This window comes from Battus philenor, unplaced genomic scaffold (assembly GCF_028537555.1).
Source record: "Battus philenor isolate CCGP_79_NKW_IND1 unplaced genomic scaffold, ilBatPhil1.0.hap1 SCAF_4, whole genome shotgun sequence".
In the NCBI taxonomy this organism is placed as follows: Eukaryota; Metazoa; Arthropoda; class Insecta; order Lepidoptera; family Papilionidae; genus Battus; species Battus philenor.
In genome coordinates, this window is record NW_027181704.1 from 2,283,986 (window position 1) to 2,303,670 (window position 19,685).

General features: G+C 32.2%; 1 protein-coding gene across 1 annotated transcript in view; it reads right to left on the reverse strand.

Moving 5' to 3' along the window:
- Window positions 1-1,202: 1,202 nt before the first annotated feature.
- Window positions 1,203-19,685, reverse strand: part of alka (alkaliphile) — a 36,032-nt gene continuing 17,549 nt past the window's right edge. Inside the window, exons 3-10 of the mRNA XM_068771814.1 lie at window positions 18,547-18,646; window positions 14,313-14,467; window positions 8,829-8,984; window positions 8,220-8,360; window positions 7,772-8,001; window positions 5,229-5,369; window positions 3,931-4,116; window positions 1,203-1,582 (exon numbers count right to left, since the gene is read on the reverse strand). Coding sequence (XP_068627915.1) covers window positions 1,433-1,582; window positions 3,931-4,116; window positions 5,229-5,369; window positions 7,772-8,001; window positions 8,220-8,360; window positions 8,829-8,984; window positions 14,313-14,467; window positions 18,547-18,646 — 1,259 coding nt within the window. The 3' untranslated portion in view covers window positions 1,203-1,432. The remainder of the gene's footprint in view (window positions 1,583-3,930; window positions 4,117-5,228; window positions 5,370-7,771; window positions 8,002-8,219; window positions 8,361-8,828; window positions 8,985-14,312; window positions 14,468-18,546; window positions 18,647-19,685) is intronic.

Consider the following 19,685-nt stretch of genomic DNA (forward strand, 5'->3'; position numbering starts at 1 on the left):
CGACGACATCAGCATCCTCGAAAAACTTGTTCCTGAGAGGCAATCCTATATAATTAACACTCGAAATATGAATTATATAAAATTGCATCCAGGAATCGAACCCACGACGTAAGATTGCAAGTCTTAGTTCTTTATTGCGCTACCACTGCTCTACGAAACGTTTGTACCTTACTCGTTATACGGGGCCATATGAGCGGATAATATTAAAATACTCGTACTACGCGGTTCCTTGAAACGCAGAATAAATCTGCGTGTTATAAGAGGGTTACCATTTACAAACTTCTTTGAACGACAGCTATAAGTTTTAGATGATGTATTTTAAGATATGGTTGTTACATGATTTAAAAATAAAATCTAATTAAGTTTAAAATTAGGAAAATACTTTTGTAAATGTACTTTAAGAATGTATAACTTTTGTATGAGATATTGATTTTACGTATTTAATTTAAAAAATATTTACTACAATAATGCTTTCATTTTGTGCAAAAAGTTATACATTGAAATAGTCAGGAAGTAGAAAGCTTATTTGAATCTAAAATCATTTGCTTACGTATATAGATATCGCTTTATGTTGTTCTAGTGTTATCAAATTTGTTTACAGCACATTTGTCTATAGCAATTGGTATTAAATCAGCTATCGCTTGTAACTTCTATTTAACGATTTGTTTTAGTAAGTGATTTTTTTTTTTTTTTAACTATGAACGGAACTTCGTTGTTGATGTCGATTTCAAATAAAATGATTTCTTATCGCAAATTATAAAACAGCTTCTTTAGAAATCTTTTTAATTACAGAACAATTAAGTTGATTTGAATTATTACGAATTTAAACGTGTAAGAAAATTTAAACACAACTTTAAGAAAAATATTTTAAATTTCGCGATAGTAAAAACCATTTTACTATCTTAATGAAGAATAATTTTTAAACAATATAATTATTGCATATATATTATTTTAATTCATTTTTCTAACTACAATGAATGATAGATATCTTACTGCAAAATTATAACAAACGTTGTTAAAGATGTTTATCATTTTCAAAGTTATAAAATCGATTTGAATTTAATAAATGAAATTTTTTTTATTGAATTACTATGTGAAAATTATTATTACAATTTTTCTTTATAGAGAACATATTTTTCACCGCAAACTTGTGACAAAAGACAATTAATTTGAATTTTTATGTTAAAATTACCGTGCTAAATCGTAAAAAATAAAATAAAATGAACATATTTTAAATGTCTACGTATTAAAAATAAATATTAAATAATATATTAAGTATATTTTGTGCGTGTGTATGTATTCGTTTTGGTATGAATACGTATTCATAAAAACATAAATCACGAATACCTTAATATAACTGGACGTTTAAGTTTCGATTATGATTTCGAGCGTTTCTATTCACGCATTCGCGAGTGGGAATCTTCAACAATTGTTATGAAGACGCTTTTGTTTTTAATAAGAGAACAGGCCAGTACATTGTTAGGAAGAGAAGAAACAATGCCGGAAATACTACTCTAGACAGTTTGTCTATCTCCCTCCATAGCACTCGCTCTTGACCCGTATCTGCGTCAACCCAAGCTACCTGCCAACACAAATATAACATGTTAATATTTAGACGCATAATAAATATAAAAAAGTCTTATTCTAATTTGCTGACAAGTAATGTATAGCATAACCTATCCAAAAAAATCCGTTTCTGAATTTCGAATTATTAAAAATCAATTATTGTTTATTATCCATCGCTGTAGACTTTGTAGTGCCAAAAGTTATTGACCTATCGTATTCTAATAACAACAAATTGTATCATATTTCAGAGTGATCGCTTTATACAGATTGATTCGAAATAGGTGTGTAAGCTTTTTGCTAACAAATGTGCTATACGTTCCCTCCAACGAAGTAAAATATATAACCAATCACTCTGTATAGATTACAATATAGAAATCATTACCGACTTTTGGTCACTGATTTGTAAAAATTAAAAGAAAATTCCCGAAGACCCTGGCTTAAAATAAACTAGTATGAAATAATGCTCCACTATATTAAATTTTCTCAAACTGTTAATAATGCTACAAAGGCGCGTTCCAGACTTGCTTTGAGAAAAAGAAGCGAGTCTTTTTGGTGATACCTTTCTTTAACGTCTAAATAGAGATAGTTTATAGCATATAAGAGATTTATTATTTATTTTCTATGTACTGACTCTGACAATCTCTTTGTAACATAAAGCATACAGATGTTTAGTGTCTTCGTAGGTTGAAGCTCTAGAAAACCCTTGTGCACCTGCAAACCAGGCGTGGACCAGTGGTGCACCTAATCACCGGTTGTCTTGTATTTGGTGCGAAAAAGCGGAATACCAGTTTCGGTTGCAAAAAAAGTTCTAGGAGGGAACCATCGCCTTACTGGTGAACAACATGGAAAATCGCCAGATATTCCTAGACTTAACAAATAAATACTATAATTAAAATAATTTAAATGTAAAAAATAAAAGAAAAATGGTAAAAAAACTGTTATAATTTTAATAGTAGACTCAAAGTAAACTGTCAAATGGATAATAATGAAAAAAAATATATGATAATATTAAATTAAGGCAAATAAACGTAAAAACCGGCAAATAAACAAGTAAAAATAAAAGTTAATGCAAATGTAGGATTCTGTGGAGAAAGAAGAACGTAAGATAGATAACAAAAGGAATGCAAGATATTGCGAAGAGAAAATGGGTTAAATAAATAAAAGATATTAAAAAGAATAAGAGAGTTGTGTGTCAACTACAATATTCAGAGAATAATTATTAATTGTACAAATAGTCCCAGCTTTATTATGGTATAAAAGAAGAAAGATCCTCAAAAACGAGAAACATAAAAAGACATTTACTTTTGGCATTTTACAAGAGTAAATTGTTTAAAGTTCTTAAAAGCGTTGTATTATTGAAACGTTGAAGAAGAAAGCTGCGGAAAGTGCAAAAAAGAGAATATAAGAGTTCTTCATCCTTCATAAGATGCATATTCAGAGGTCTTAACTTCAGAGTAGGATCTACAGAAAAGCGTAGCCTTGGCGTTGGATTCTAGAGGTTAATCAGCTGTTATAGCAAGGCCTTGAGAAAGTTAGAAGTGGCATCAAGCTAAAGTCGTTATAATTAACTGTTTTAGTGGAAAAGGGTATATATGTGTCAATAAAAGACTTCTTCTTGGTGATTTCACAGCGTTTCAGCCTGTATATGCCGATTTTAAGTCATAAACCTCCTTCAAAGATATCTATGGGGGTGATATACCATAATTGCCACGTTTGATAGGCGCATTAGCGATTGCAGTATGGTATTATAGTCTGCAGAGGACGCTGCTGCTCGCCCTTTGGGAGCTTAAATATTTAATGGAATCAGGCGTTACCTCACGAAAGTCCATCCTAAGTAAGAAAAGAACCAATATTTAGCCACTTCCGCACATGCATTGGTAGTCGTGCAATAAAGTGCGCCGCCCGAAAGCCCGCTGATAAATGCGTATGCGGCAAACAATGCAAATCACACAACCGCCACCGCCAAACTACTCAACACGTGTTTCAACCCTCCACGGGGCACCTTCAGGAGTTATTTTACACCGATTAGTGACTCTGTCTTTGCCGCATACGCATTTATCAGCGGGCTGGCGGGCGGTGCACTTTGTTGCACGACTACCACTGCATGTGCGGAAGTGGCTAAATATTGGTCCTTTTCTTACTTTGGGAACTTGTTGAAATAATTAAGTGACCATAAAATAACTCTCTGATTATTAGTGGGATCTTTTCTGATCAGAAAGGGTTTGGTACTCACGTAGCTTTAAGTTGAAGAATACTATGTTGGACAAGTTGGGCTCTTCATTCTTCGTATGCTGTACACAAGGGATGTAATGATCCTAAGTGAATAGTAATATAAAAAACGAAGAACGAAGTTTACATCCTTACCTGTATTATACTTTGCCGTCTCTCCACACCGACTAGGTGTGCACCTTGTGCTGTGGGGGTGGTAAGCACCGCAGGGGTGGTCCCGGGGGGTGACGTAGGGGATGTTAAGTCGACTTTACGACATCGCACACCGCTGCCTTCCCACGCCGCAACCGTTCCGCAAGAACCTTTCTCTCCATTCAGTCGCTGAAAATGTGTGGAACGATTAAAAAGCGTAAGCGAATTCATGTTTCTCTCCGTTTACACTTGTCAAATGTAAAAGATATTAAAATAATGTTTGTTTTTGATAAAATTTAATAATTTTGGTTTAGATATATAAAGACAGTTCATCCATTATCATAAAACTTTAGAAAAAGACTTTTTATGAATTACAACCGTATTCGATATAGAGTATAAGATGAGAAAATAACTTAGATTTATATTTCCAATCATTCTGTATAAACTGATCGCTCTGAAATATTTATGTTACATTATAAATAAGAATGCAACAGGCAATAAATTCTGGACGTACAAAGTCTATAAGCACAGATAATAAACAATAAATAATTTTACTATCTAATGATCCGAAATTTGAAATCGTTTTTTTCTTAATATTATCATTAAGTCATTCATTATTTCTAAAACTTTTGATTATTGTATGTACAGGATGATTGGATATCGATGTAAAAGCTTTAAAAGCGATGGAAAAAGGTTGGTGAAAGTATAGCTCATTTGTTTACAATTAATGTATGATAGGTACACCCTGAAATTATTTAACAAAAAAAGCGCTGTACACTTTAAAGTTTTTACACCTTTTTCCAATAGTCATTAGACCTAAGATCATCAAAAGAGAGAATTATAGCCGGAATTTTGCTGCGAGATCAAATCAGAAATGAGGAGATAGGCAGAATAACAAAATTATCGAGGTAGCTCGAAGAATTGGTTGTCAGAAGTGGCTGTGGGCGGGATCCAACGACCGTTGGGGTCGAAGGGTTCTTGGTTGGCGACTAAGAACAGGTAGACGCGGCGTGAGCATGCCATCTGCTTGGTGGACAGATGACATGGTTATGTCGTAGAAAATCGCTGATGGCAGTGTAAGACTGGTCACGTTTGAGATCTTACGTGAGGATAGGCTTTGACTTGCAGTGGGCATCCATTGGCTAAAAAGAAGAAGGAGAAGGTGGATCGACGACGTAGGAGAACGTTAAGGTCGCCGGAATTCGCTGGTGGCGGGCAGTATGAGACCGGTAATTTCGGCGGTCTGTGAGGGAGACAGAGAGAGGAGAAAAGAACAACCATAAAATTACATAAGTCATTACCACTGGTATAATTTTAGGCATAGACTCCTGGGCTTTAGTTTTGTTCATCTGGTACTGTTTGTCCAATACTTTCACTACCACGAACTCGCCGAGAGCTGCGAATACGAACATCATGCAGCCTGCCATCCACAGATCCAGCGCCTGGAAGTTTAATCACAGCTTTTTAGTGTTTCCTTTATTAATCATTTTTATGTCTGTGACATTCGATTGTAACGCAAGTCTTTTTTTTTTATTTGAAAAAAGAAAACATCCTCTTCAAAGACCTAGGACGCTTTGTTATTCGAATTGTATAATATGTGATGTACAAGAATGTTAATGATTTAAATTCGGCATCAAAACTTTATATCTAGTCACACAATTTCAAAACATTCGCTTCACATAATATAGCGCTATATTTTAATTGCCGTTAATGTTTTTCTGAATAAATAAAAATTTTTGAAATATTTGCATACAATATTATTAATTTCTTACATTTTATAGTTATATTAACTAGTAAAACGTTAAATTAAGCAATATTAATTGATAAATCTCTTTTCTAAAAAAGTACGACAACTGTCCGCTTGTGCTAACCGTTTCACTACTAAGCGAAGCAAAAGCGTTGCGCCATTTTGTATCGAAAACTGCGGAGCAGCGCTTTTGCGCTGCAAGTTTTATTGTATCTTTCTTACTCATAGAAACCCCAGTAACATATTTTAATTTATATTTTACCGCATCACTATCTTTGTCTAAATGTATGTTTTATTTGACAACATCAAATCAAAATATGTCCCGCAGTTTTCGTGCGTTTTACAAGAATTACTTAGCAGTCCAACGGTTAAAATTTTAGACGCGCAAACGGAAAAATAAATAAGAAGTTGACAATGAGAGCCTTCAGCAAATTGTTACCTATAAAACAATAAATACTACTAAGATAAACTGTGATAAATTCCGTTACGAAAATAAAATGCTACTTATATTTATTAAACTCGGATTAACGAAAAGAGAAATAAATTACGTCTGTTGTTCTGTACAAAAGATATTTCATTAGAGTAGAACATTACTTATTGATTAAACTTAAGAGTACTTTACTGTCCTCTTTAAAGTAAATAGCTTAAACAAGTTAAAGTTTATTTATACTTATCTAAAGTATCTAGTGATTTAGGAGAGAAAGACTATCGGATTTATAATTAAATTTCTGAGGAAAAATTCTAGAGTGTTACTTTTTATTTCAATACAAAAATATAAAAGATAACGTCGTTGTTTCAATATAGACGCCTACTGCAATGCATAGGCGCCCCACAAAGATATCTATCATCATCACGCTTGACAGGCGAAATGGCGATCGCAGTGATGTATTGGTCAATCCTCTCTGGAAACTTGTTTTTGAGCAGTGGAAATCTTGCCTTGTCTCAGCGGGCTGGTATCCGCAACCAAGCGGCACTGCGCTCATTTTGCGTCAAGGTTACTTTTTTTATTAATTTGTATCGCTAGTATTTTTTTAACATTTTTTATTTTTCGCTTAAACTAAACGCAGACAGTTGGGAGAGGGTTGCCGCTATTTGATACGGATCTTTCTTCTCCCAGCTGCGAGGCACGACAGCGTTTTATAATTTTTTACAATTTTTCTTACACAATTTTCTCTTATGGGTAAATACAGCTAAAATTTATACATATTAACAATACAATTTGGAATACTCAATAATATATTAGTTGTTACATTATTTTATTTCAAGTCGCTGCCCAAGCGCTACAGACTGTTAAATGCCTTGACATTTAGGACAATGTGCCGGGCCAACTCATCAAAAGATTCTGCTGTAGATTTTTTCTTGAGAATGTTCGGTAAGCTGAACTGAGATATATTAAGGTTTTCACATAAGGTCACGTGGTTACGTCTTTTGGTTGCGAATCGGGAGCAGTGTCTGAGTAAGTGATAAAAAGTCTGTACTGTGGAGTCGTCATATGGGCAAGTCTCATTATCGATTATTTTAAAACGGTGCAGGTATTGCTTGCAGTACTCGTGCCCGCTTAGTAGTTGTCATCAAGGTTACTTAGTGGAAACCTTATTTAATTAATGCACAGTGTGAATTAAGGAAGATATCCCGGGAGTCGAACCCATCGCAAGTCTCAGTCATGTATTGCTAAGGTAACACTGCGCGAAATATCATATATTTGTATAATTGGACCCAATGTCTTATATATCATGTTTTACTGTGTTTTGTTAATGTTAGAAGTTACTGGTCTGTCGTATTACTTGATTATGTCATAACTTAGGAACGAACTTTCAGATTTCAATCATCGTTTTTAACTTTTATGTTTTATTAAGTCACATAATATAATAAACTTAAAAAGTCAGGATGTATAATTAATATTAAAACTTTGTGCATTTGACAGTCCATGTGTTGCAAATTAATATTGTCAATTAAAAGTTGCATCTATCACAATTTTTTTATTTCATATTCAATGAACAACAAAATGATAACTCTGAAATACTGAAATGTGGTTTATTACAATACGAATTCTCAACGCAGCTAGTAAAGAATAGATAGGAATATGGGACTATGTACCTTGACGTAAGCAACCGGAGGAATATCAGCTCTGAGTCCAGTGAACATTGTAACCAAAGTCAACATGCACGTAACAAGAAGTGTTACTCGACCCGGTATCGCGTCCAGGTCTAACCAGAAGCTAAACCATGAAAGCATGACCACGAGCGACGAGGGCGCGAACGTCTGTATTAGATGGTGACCAATTTGTCTCTCAAATCTGAAGTACACGACCAACCTCGAGTAGTTACCTGAAACAATGTATTAAATAAGCTACCATCTATCTTTAAGTGATAACGCAGTTTATTAATGAAAATCTTTAACAAATATTAAAATAGCTAATAGATTGTAAGGTTTTTGTGTGTCTTTTTAGCTTATTTTGTTTCTTATTTCTATTAAATTGGACTAAAGAAGATACAAATCAGATAAGTCACTGATAAGATAACAAGTTTGTTTTAAAAGCGCATACCATCTTTATCAATCATGTATCCATTAGTTTCTTCGAGACGTAGCGGCTCTCCTATGTGATACTGCAGAAGTTTCAGTTCCGGATTAATAGTGACTCCGGCTTCGCTCCAACGGAATCTTACTTTTTGATTGCTATATGAAACTGAAATTAAAATCCTTTAATAAAACAAATGTAAAAGTAATGTGATATATTGAATACGGTAATTTTACTTGATAATTTATTTCATATTATTTTATATGAACCGGTAGACGAGGCGTGGATAGGCATCCCACAAAATGGACTGAGATAAGCAATAAGCAATCTTAACTCTCTTCTTCCAAAATACAGAGTGAGCTCAGTCCGTGTTTGGCACTAATCGGTGTTACGTAGAAGATGCCCCTTGGAGAAGTGAGTGAGTGAACACGTGTTGAGTGATTTAACGGTGGCAGTTGTGTAATTCGCATTGTTTGCCGCATAAGCATTTATCAGCGGGCTGGCGGGCGGTGCACTTTGTTGCACGACTACCACTGCATGTGCGGAAGTGGGTAAATATTGGTCCTTTTCTTACTTAGGATGGACTTCCGCAAGGTAACGTCTGATTCCATTAAATAAAATAATAATTATACTCACAGCTTTCAATATAAATAGGACAAGACTGTATGTCCATTGGGTACAGCTGAAACTCCATTTGGCATGCGATTATTGCATGCATTCTTGCCGCATATCTCACTGTTTGATTTCTATACAGCGTGACTGATGAAAATTTGTGTGTCAGCTCTGCTATCTCTGAAATCAAGTATAGAAGCATAAGGTTTATTTGTTTTGGCTTTTTGTATTTTCATTATTATACCACCAACCTATGAAAAAGTGCAATTGGCAAAATAAAACATTTTATATTTTATAAATTACAATTGTACATAATTGCGGTATGTTGACAAGCTTTCGGAATCATTGCGATAATTGGATTATATTAATTATTATATTTTTATAAGTAGTATAAGTAGATGTTAAAATATATATGAATATATTTTATGGTATATTTATGTATAATTGTATCATGGAGAAGCCATTGGTATATTTATATGTGTGTTTATGTGATTCTCTTCTTTCTCAATTATGTTCTATCTTATGATATTAACTAGTTTCACCTACCTTATCAATTTATATCTGAACCGCAAAACGGTCAACTGACAGAGACCTTTGGCATTAAGTTCGCCGTTATACGAAAATGTATAAAAAGTTTTTAAATAAATGAATAAATTTGTAGAGATAGCTCTGTATTGTTTGAAAAATTGTTGAATAATAAAGTTCGAGGTGTCAGTTTAAATTTGTAATTTGTGATTATTAAAACATTTTTAAAATTGAAATGAATTCTCGAAGGGTTAAATTTTTGTTAGGAATATTTTAAGTTACAAAGTTTTGTAATATTTCTAACAAAAACTTTCAAGTTCATATATGTAAATAATATTAACATTTATAATTTGGTACGTATGTTTAAAGATATAAAGAACTGTTGATAGTGCAATGGTGTTGAATTTTAAATTGAAGAATTGTAACATGTTTTTTTTTCCAAAAATTATTATTGGTTTTTCTGGTCCATTATTATACAAGAAATTTAATCAAAATTTTAATATACTAACCAAAAAAGATAGCAAAAGTAAAGTAATGGTTTGAAAAAAAATTTAATCTTGTTACTACCACAAGAACCTACCCTCAACTATTAACATAACAAAAACTTATAATTTGTATGCTTATGTATTATACAAATAATTTAAGTAAATATAATGTTCTATTACAGTTCTACATAGGAACTCTCTGGTATCTAAACCACAGGTTAGGCCCAGTTTAGATACAAAACAAAACCCAATGTAGTCATAATATATACTTGTATTATATAACATATTGTATATTGTCACCAGACAGACAGATGTTGTAACTGCTAATATTTACTTTATGATAAAGACAATATACTAAAATGTTTTACATGTTTTAATATTAAGTATGCCAAAAAGTTTACCGTTATTAAAGCTTAACGCAAAGTTTTTGTTTGTTTATTGTGGTTTTATCACCAGAATGTAATGTTATAATTATGTATATTTCTGTTAAAACAATAAAGATTTAAATTGACTAGTTTTGAATCGTGTTTTTTCGAGTTGTGTTGATACAATCACAGGAAGGTGACTCTTGTCAGAAACCACTTAGGTAGATATATCACATAGTGTTTCTGCTGCCCAGTATAACTTTTATTGTTTTCTAGTTTGAGGATTTTAAATCGCTTTGTGAAATAGCTTTCCAGATATAGCGTATCATCTCATGTCTTATAGTGTTCACTAGAGATTTGATGTTTTCTACAATATCATGTGAATAAATTCAACATATTGCATTTCACAGTATTAAAATGTATCTTATGCACATACTGTTCATTATTTTGTAGTACAAAATATTTACCTAAAAAGCTTATATAAGCTGTAGTAATGGTTACTGGTACTGAAGTACATAGTTTAGTAATTATTACAATTTTTTGTACCTTTACTGCTATAATATTTTTTCTGTAATAATTTTAATAATTTATTTGTAATAATTGTAAGTCGTAAATGTAAGTCGTAAATATAATGAAACTCCCATAGATTTTTTCTACTGATATTTAATAGGAAGTCATATATAAGTTATTTGAACAACGCAAAGAATTATTGTTTTATTAAATCTCAATTTTAACCAATATAGTGTACCCTAGAGTCGTATATTATGACCAATTCTATTTGCAAGTTGTCAAAACACTAATTGAGAATGAACGTAATAGAAATATTGTAATACGTAGAATAAATTTGTATTTGAAAGTGTCAAAAGGAAACGACCTAATAAATACATTTCATCTTATTTACTTCGAGTAGCAATGCTAGTATAAATATAATATATATAGTATGTTATTGGGTATGTTTAGTGTGTCTATCGTGTTAAATGTACTTAACTATTACGATTTTATTTATTTGAAGCGTTTATCATTTTACATCTTATTCGTCAAAATAGTAAGCATAATATTCTATTTACAGTACATTGACGGAAAAGGCTTATTACAATATAAACGAATATTTAGATGAATCCTTGGTAATGATGTCGCTTGACTTTTTTGATTTCATTTAGACTATATCTGACGAATTGTATACGAATATTTTTGTGTTGTTAAACTTTATTAGATATGTGTTGTTGTGGAGTTTCTTTCTGCTTCTTCATAACACCTACAACTCCTTGAGAAGCGAAGTGGAGTCAAAAGAAAAAATAAAAAAATAAGTTGACGATCAAAAAGATTTATGTTTAAACTTCCAATGTTGAATGAGATGTTGCTCAGATGTTTATAATTACGATATATTATCTTACTTATACGTGACTAAATTTTACAATATCCTTGAGTGGTAATTGAATAATATTAAAACAGTGAATAAAATTATTTTGAAATAAATTGACATAGTGAAAATTAAAGAATGAAAGTGCGAATATTTGTGAATAAGAACATAAACGAGCACTAATTAATCCTACCAGCCGATTGATGACAAAAGTGGCAGGCTCCTCCTAAAAGCGAAAAGAACTATCAGAGTTTATTTTAAAAAGAAGATTCGTTATTTAATAAAAATAATATTTTGAATTTAATATTCAAATTAAATCCAAATAATTTATATTCGAATAAGCTGTAACAATCATTTCATTTGTTAGATCTACAAGCATCTACCAGCAGCTCGAAGGGCAGTTCTTTAGCCGACAAGAAACTTAACAGTCGCTATTTACAAATATAAAGAGTGTTCAAAAAAATTAGCTTCCTGAGTGAGCGTCAACAACAGTCTTGGATAGAATAATACTTTTGTTTAATATTCGTTTAAATGTCTCCAGTGGTAGATCTAAAATTGACTGTAGAATTTATTATAGATACGTATAACTTGTGCTATAAAGGATTTATTTAATTTTTAAAGATTAAAACGCGATGGATACAGCTTATTTTTATCCCTACTACTAACACCGTTGTTTTAAACAGTTTTGGATGTTTAAAATGACACATGTTATTACAGATAGATAGCGAATAGCAATCTACGTATGTAAAAATGAATTTCCTATTCCTCTGGTTACGTCTTAATTTGAGAACGACTTCACCGATTTCGTTTATTTTTGTAAGTTTCCTTATATCTTACTTTGTAGAAGTTCCTTATTCAGACAAAAAATAAAAAAAAAAGGTAAGACTGTTGTCGAATTTGAGAGTTCGCTGTGAAGTTCGCGCGTTTGACAATTCGCAGGACAGGGTATTAATAAATATTTTCAACATCATTATTTAAAATAAAATTTTTGTTAATTTATTTATAATTAAACATACCTTACTAGTTCCATTTTGTGTAAACAGAAGTTATGCATATTTAAATATCTCCAATATTTTTATTATATTTTATAACATGTACAAATTTGGAAGAATATTTTTTTACTTATTAGACCGTCAGTTATATACTAGCGTATCTCCGAAGATTCTTAATAAGCAGTCCTAGCGTCTCGGGGTAAGTGAAGTTTGATCAAGCTTATCTAAGTTAGCCACTATTCCCCTAATATATGCTTCAAATAATACTCAAGAGATTTAAGTCTGATTTAGGTTAAGTTAATACATAATTTCTAAATTTAAATTCTTTTATATCATCAATAAAGAACAGACACTATAAAGAAAATAAGACAAAACAGAACTGAGTTAATTCTTAGTAAAAGTACGGAAAGAACAGTACCGAATACAGGAAGAATTTTTTTTCTTTTGGGAATCGATCCAAAAATATATCGATTCCCTGAAGATGTTTCACTTCACGGGTTGTGGGCGGTAGTAATATAATTCACAGATAGTGCATGCGCTCCTGGATACGAATTTACGACCACTAAGTTACTGTTAGGTATTCCATTGGCTTTTATATGTTATATATTCTACTATATTCTACTCTCTCTAAATATTTAAACGCTAATAAAAATATAGACGTATTTATGAGCACTCTGAAGATTATGCATCTGTTAGTTTTGTATTTTAAAATCTTAAATTGTTATCATTTATTCCTATGTCCCTGAGATAGGGCAGAGGGCGTCCACAGTTTGTCGCCATCCCAAGCGGTCTTGAGCCTCGTGCTTTACTTCACTTCACGTCATTCCGACTGCCTTCACTTCTGCAGTGATCGTCCGCCGCCAGGTTTGCTTTGGGCGGTCACGTCTTCGCTTTCCTTGAGAATTTCATTTTAGGTCTTGCCTCGGTATATGATCAGGGTCCCTTCGGAGCGTGTGGCCTATCCAGTTCTACTTTTGATCTGCTGATCGATCGGCATCTGACCGCAACATTTCCAGAAATTTACATTGGAGACTTTCTTAGGCCAGTATATACCAAGAATACGTCGAAGACAGTTGTTACCGAGGACTAGACTGATCTGGTCGTTTTACTATTTTAAATGATAACAGTATTGCTTTATTTAAAAGCCTAATAATCTTTTATAATTTATCTTGACAAAATAAGGTTTTGGAAGCTAACTTTACGTTATAAAGTTTATTTTTACACACTCCATATTGTGAAAATTAATCGTAACCAAAAAAATTTTAATTTAATTCGAATACCAATGTTTTTGAGTATCAAAGATGTACTCGTTTAATTTTCATGTCAAGGTTATTAAGAACATGGTTCGTTAGAAAAAACAGAAGTGTCGGAAATGAAATCGGTTCAAGTTTTAATGGCTGGCTTCCAAATTATAGTTACGGCGTGTGCCGGCGGTTTGACCTTTAGAAATATACGTGACTGTTAACATAAAGTTTAGACTTTAAATTTGGCAAATTCGTTCGTCATAATCTATATGTCTAACTTTATTTATTGCTTGCTTGATTTTAACAAAACGTTACGACAATTTATATTGGTAATCTTATTTATCCTTTTGTATAAGATGTTTATTGTATCCGGATTTTAACATCCTCATTTTCAGATATTACTTCATTAAATATGTAAACATATTATATTTATTTTAATTATTTTAATTATTTTTTTGATTATAATTCTAATTTGAATCGTTAGTGTTTTTTGTACTATTTACATGTTGTGATTGAAAAACAAATAAAAGGCGTCACCTGTGACTTTAGAGTTTAAGAAATATGGATCCGGATGCCATAGATTGTCGAAAAACTCCGGCGGAAGTGTGACGTGATCATCGCCCTCTTCAAATATATCATCAGGAAGCTGCAGTCTGCTCTCACTCCATGTTTGTCTGATGAACATATCGACTCTGAAACAAACATGTATATATTTAACGACATTTTTTTTGAATTAAGATCAAGTAGTAAATATGGAACGAAAGAAAATGATTTATTTATTAAATACAGTTGGTTCTTCATATAAAAAGGATACAAAATTATTTAACACTAAAATGTGGACGGTACACTTCAAGTAAGTACTTGTTAAAGTTATTTTTTTTGGGACTTCTCCTTCCACCCCTTTCGGCAGCATAACCTTTTGACCAGTACCAGTGTACCAGTGTATAAATTATTTCCTCACGAAAAAAGGATCTACTTGTTAGTGTATATCATATAGAAAAATAGGAACATCTATGTCACAGCTTTGTAATCTCTTCTTCTTCTGACTTAGGCATTTAAAATATTTATATTTATATATATGTCGGAGTAACTGCGTTATGAAAACATACAACAGTTTAAAATTGATTAATTAACTTAATTTACAAAATATATACATAGTTTGTTATTGTAAATATAAAAGTACAATAGACGGTCTTATCACACGAGAAAATTTCTTCCAGAAAACCTTAGTATGTAAACAGAAGAAGTATAAATAACTATAGAGAGCTTTTCTAACTGTTAACAAAATATTATATCTAATATATAAAATTTCCATGTCACAATGTTAGTTACCGTACTCCTCCGAAACGGCTTGACCGATTTTTACCAAATTTTATATGCGTATTCAGTAGGTCTGAGAATAGGTTACTATCTATTTTCTATACCCCTAAGTGATAAGGGTGTTCCACCCCTAATTTTTTTTATATTTTAGACAAATTTTTTGGTTTTTATTTTTTTATGATACAGCATATAAAAATACATACCATCCTAAATTTTCACCGATGATTTTTATCTCTTATATATTTGTATAAAGTAGAATTTGCATGAATTTTTCATGCGTGCTTAAAGACAAGGGAAGAACGCATCACTTAACTTCGATTATACTCGTTTGAAAAATGTTTCTGGTGTAATATCGCGACTTTTGTATTAAAACAGAAACTTCGCATTTTCGCTATTGTCTGTGTAATCATTACAAACGACTTGGAAAATAACTGTTTCGCACTGTTTACTACAGTAAATATACATTTCATATCTATATTTTAATGAGTTTTATTTTTTTTTAATATTCTTAATAAAAAATTAAATTCTAAATTCAAAATATAAAGACGGGTTTCTTTTATATAGCGATTTTTAAAATATTATTATTGTAATATTAATATATAATTGACGAAGAAAGTATTTTTTGTTATATTTGAAGGATCGAGTACTTTTAAAAAAAACGCCTTATTCAGTTAAAGTTCAAATGTATCTTATTCATAAACTCCACTCCTTAAATTTCAGCAAACATGAAAACGATTCATAAAACTTTATAGCTCGTAAAATTTGAAGGCAATTTTATTACAACAACAAAACAACATGATATGCAAGTTACAAGTCGTTTGCATAAGTTTAAAGACAATGCAATGATTACGAAATAACATAAAATATATCTTTCATTTTAGCTAATCGGGGTAAGATTGAGGTAGATCTAAAATTTGTAGTGTTTATGTTTAACAAAACAACCTTGGGTATCCTTGTTATTCATTCTCTGTCTTTCTATACATAATTACGATCTTTTTTAAATACCACTAACTACTTCTGCCACTTCTTTAGAAGCACTGTAAATAAAAAAAATCCAAAATATATGGTCACGTAGTCAAAACACGAAGAGTACTACGGGTAAAAATGTTGGAAAGCCATTTTAACGGTTGGACGTAAAGATACATAATTATGAAAAAAAGACTTCACATATAATTAGGGGCTAAACACACTAATATTAGGTCTAAAAAAATTCACTATGATTTTTGATTTGTATCTTTTTTGCAAAAAATATATAAAAAACCTCACCAAATAAAAATGTCACTTTTAATTTAAATACAATAAGTACTTTGTTCTATATATAAGTACAGTAAAATTATATATACATAAATATGTATATACTCCACACACACAGTACATACTTTCATAATACCTTATATGTGTGTGTTTAGCTAGTGGTTGCAAACTATCACCCGTGAACATATTTGCTCCTAAAAATTAGCCGAAATGGACGACGGTAGGATTACAGATAGCGTCCGAATTCAAATCCTCGTTCGAATTTCAATTAGAAAACTCTATAATTATTTTTAATAAAGTATCGTGGTCGTAGTGGCCAGCTATTGCTGCATTTCTTTTTCTTTTAAGCCGATAAACGCCCTTTGCAAGGCATAGGTCTTCCTCTAAGTTTGCGACAATGATTGGACCAGCGCTGTCCGCATCGTGGGACTTCCCGCGATGTTAACTATCTCATCGGTCCACTTACTGGGGATCCTACCCAGGCCGTACCGTAAGTACCGGCTGGTGGTCGCCACCTTTCGGCTCCAACGGCCATCGGTTGCACGAGCGATGTGGCAGACCTACTGCCATCTCGGATCTCTCGATTTCTGATTCGTTATTGAAACTTCGAGTATAGCCCTCTCTATTGATATTTGGGTTACCTTGAGCGTTTCTATGTAGCCCTTCGGAAGTGACCACGTCTTGGATCCGTATGACATCACCGACAACACACATTGGTTAAAGTCCTTTATGTTTATACATTGCGGCATTCTAATGTTTATTATCGTAATTTAAATTGAATTAATAATGATTTGGTGTTCCGTAGACAGCATGTATCTTAAAATCTATATTCTGTTGTGTTTTATTGTCAGCTGGGAAGTACCACAGAATCAATAAACATTTGTAATGTAATATATCTTTAAAAGCTCGCCTATTATTTTACTGATGATTCAAGTATTGAATTTTATATTTCAGTAACTATCGTCACGTTCAATTCTCTATTTTTATTTAATTAAATATTTAAATAATCTTTGTTTCTGTTTCATGTTTACTTACCAGTGGCTAGATGTATGCGTTCGTTTTAATTATTTTTCTGTGCTCGCTCACGCTAGTTCTTTTGACGTCATCAACAAATGACCTGGCCTCTACATTGTATTGTATTTTTTAAAAATTAACTCATTAACCTAATAAAACTTACACAATATAAAGCAAAGGTAGACTTACGGTTTATAATTCAACATTTGTTAGACATCTCGTAAATTGTGAAAATATGTCTTGATAAGATAAATTATTTCATTTTATTATAACACTAATGAATGATACTATCATGGTACAGTTGGTTCCGGTATTGCTTGAGCTTTAGTCAGGGTTTACTTATGCTAACTTATTTAACATTAACTTAGCTTAAAAACCATTCAACTAATGACGATGTTACTGATAAGAAGTTTCTCACAACACTGGTGCACTCCCTGAGTAGGCGTCTTTACTCTGTACAGAATATCCCGAAATAAAGAAACACCTTGTATTTTTCTCACGCTCAAACCGATAAGCAAGTTCTCATTAGCCAAGGCTACGGTACAGAGACAGGTTTAAAAATGCTCACAATCTAAGAGGTTCAGCGGCTAAAGATCATCAGTCATCTTTGTTCGTGGAACAACAGTCGCCGTTGAGTCATATAATAGTCTCCACCAGGCAATATATAGTAGCAATATCACATCAGGAACTGGTGCGTGTACCAGACGGGCGAGACCTAAGATGCCATCTCAAGATTCATAGATGTGGCGAAAATGGCACACACTGATATTGGTGCACAACTTGCGGATGTAATTTTGGAGTAGGAAGTGGCCGCTTGAACCGGAATATTAAAAACTGGACATTCTTAGGGCGTGGTGAAAAATAAACTGGATATCAATGATTACAAAATCTAAGACATATCGAAACAGTTTAAGAGACTTATTAAAAAAAAAACGGAAACTAACACTACTAAGTAGAATAAAGAAAAAGATATACTCACATTATTGTCATCACCTGTGATTAGCTTGGATAGACTGATTTTTTAATTAACATTGTACGTGAAAAGATAACGCTAGCAGAGTCCAATTTGATTACCAGTAATGGTATCTTTCAACTTAAAAGTATAAAGTTTCCAAACTCACCATGATCTGAGAAGAGATCGCAATAAACTAAATGGTCTAAATTGTAATTAAATAACTTTTACCTGAAATCCATATCTTCAACGTTTATGGAGTTGACGTCCACCACGTATATACTGAATTCAACGATCACAGGCTGGCCTTTTCTAGATGGTGGTCTCATCTCTGAAAACATTTGGATAAGTGATGAAATATTTCACGCACTGAGCAGGTTAAGCTTCTCTTTGAATGGTCATCAATGAAAGAAATCGAAGTAAGGACTATTATATTAAGCTATTGAATATGTTTCGTCATAGTAAGCGTTTTTTATAACTCGATACGAGCTGCTGGCAACACTTGTTACTTCTATTGTACTATATCACTTCTTGGTCGAATTCTTATTTGAATGTCCATTTCCATTGTCCGAATTTAGAATGCAGATGAATTGTCGATGCCATAATTTTCGTGTTATATGTTTTAGATAACGACATATACATTTGTTATATACGTGTATAAGTCGTTAAACATATTCTACGATTGCATCATAATTTTTTTATTAATGTTAATTCTAATTATTATTGAAATTGTAGAAGTGGTGATGATTTTTAATTGTTGATAATCTATATAGAACACATCTGAAGGATGAACAACAACAGATGAGCAACACGCCTAACAGAGTGGGTGCCAAGGGACACAAAGGAGAAGAAGATGACCAAGTAAAAGGTGGAACGAAACTTTTAGCCAGAGATGGAAATTATTTTGAAAGCATGGGGTACGGCAGCGTAGTAGATGAAGGTGTTTAGAAGAGGCGACTACTGTTTAGTAGTATAAATAAAGGCTTTATTTATTATTAAATAGACTATAAAGTCAACTGACAACTTTGATTTAAAGTAGTCAGACGAATTTGAATGTAGACTACTTCTAACCGATCCTAATGGAAGTCTCTCCGAGAGGCTTTTCTTAAGTAAAAGTTGTTTTGCGAGTGAAATGGTGATGATGAAAAATTTTATAAAAATATGAACTTGAATGTTAGTTAATAAAGATATATAATCATTGTTGTATGATTGTGTTTAAGTTATTGAAATACAAGTAAAATTTGACGTGAGTGGATTTTATTTAATAATCCAAAATGGAAGTTAAAATGAAGGAATACATTCACAGGTGGTTTCTCACGGTCACTTTTAAAACCACAAGTATATTAAAAGAGAAATAAAGAAATACAGAA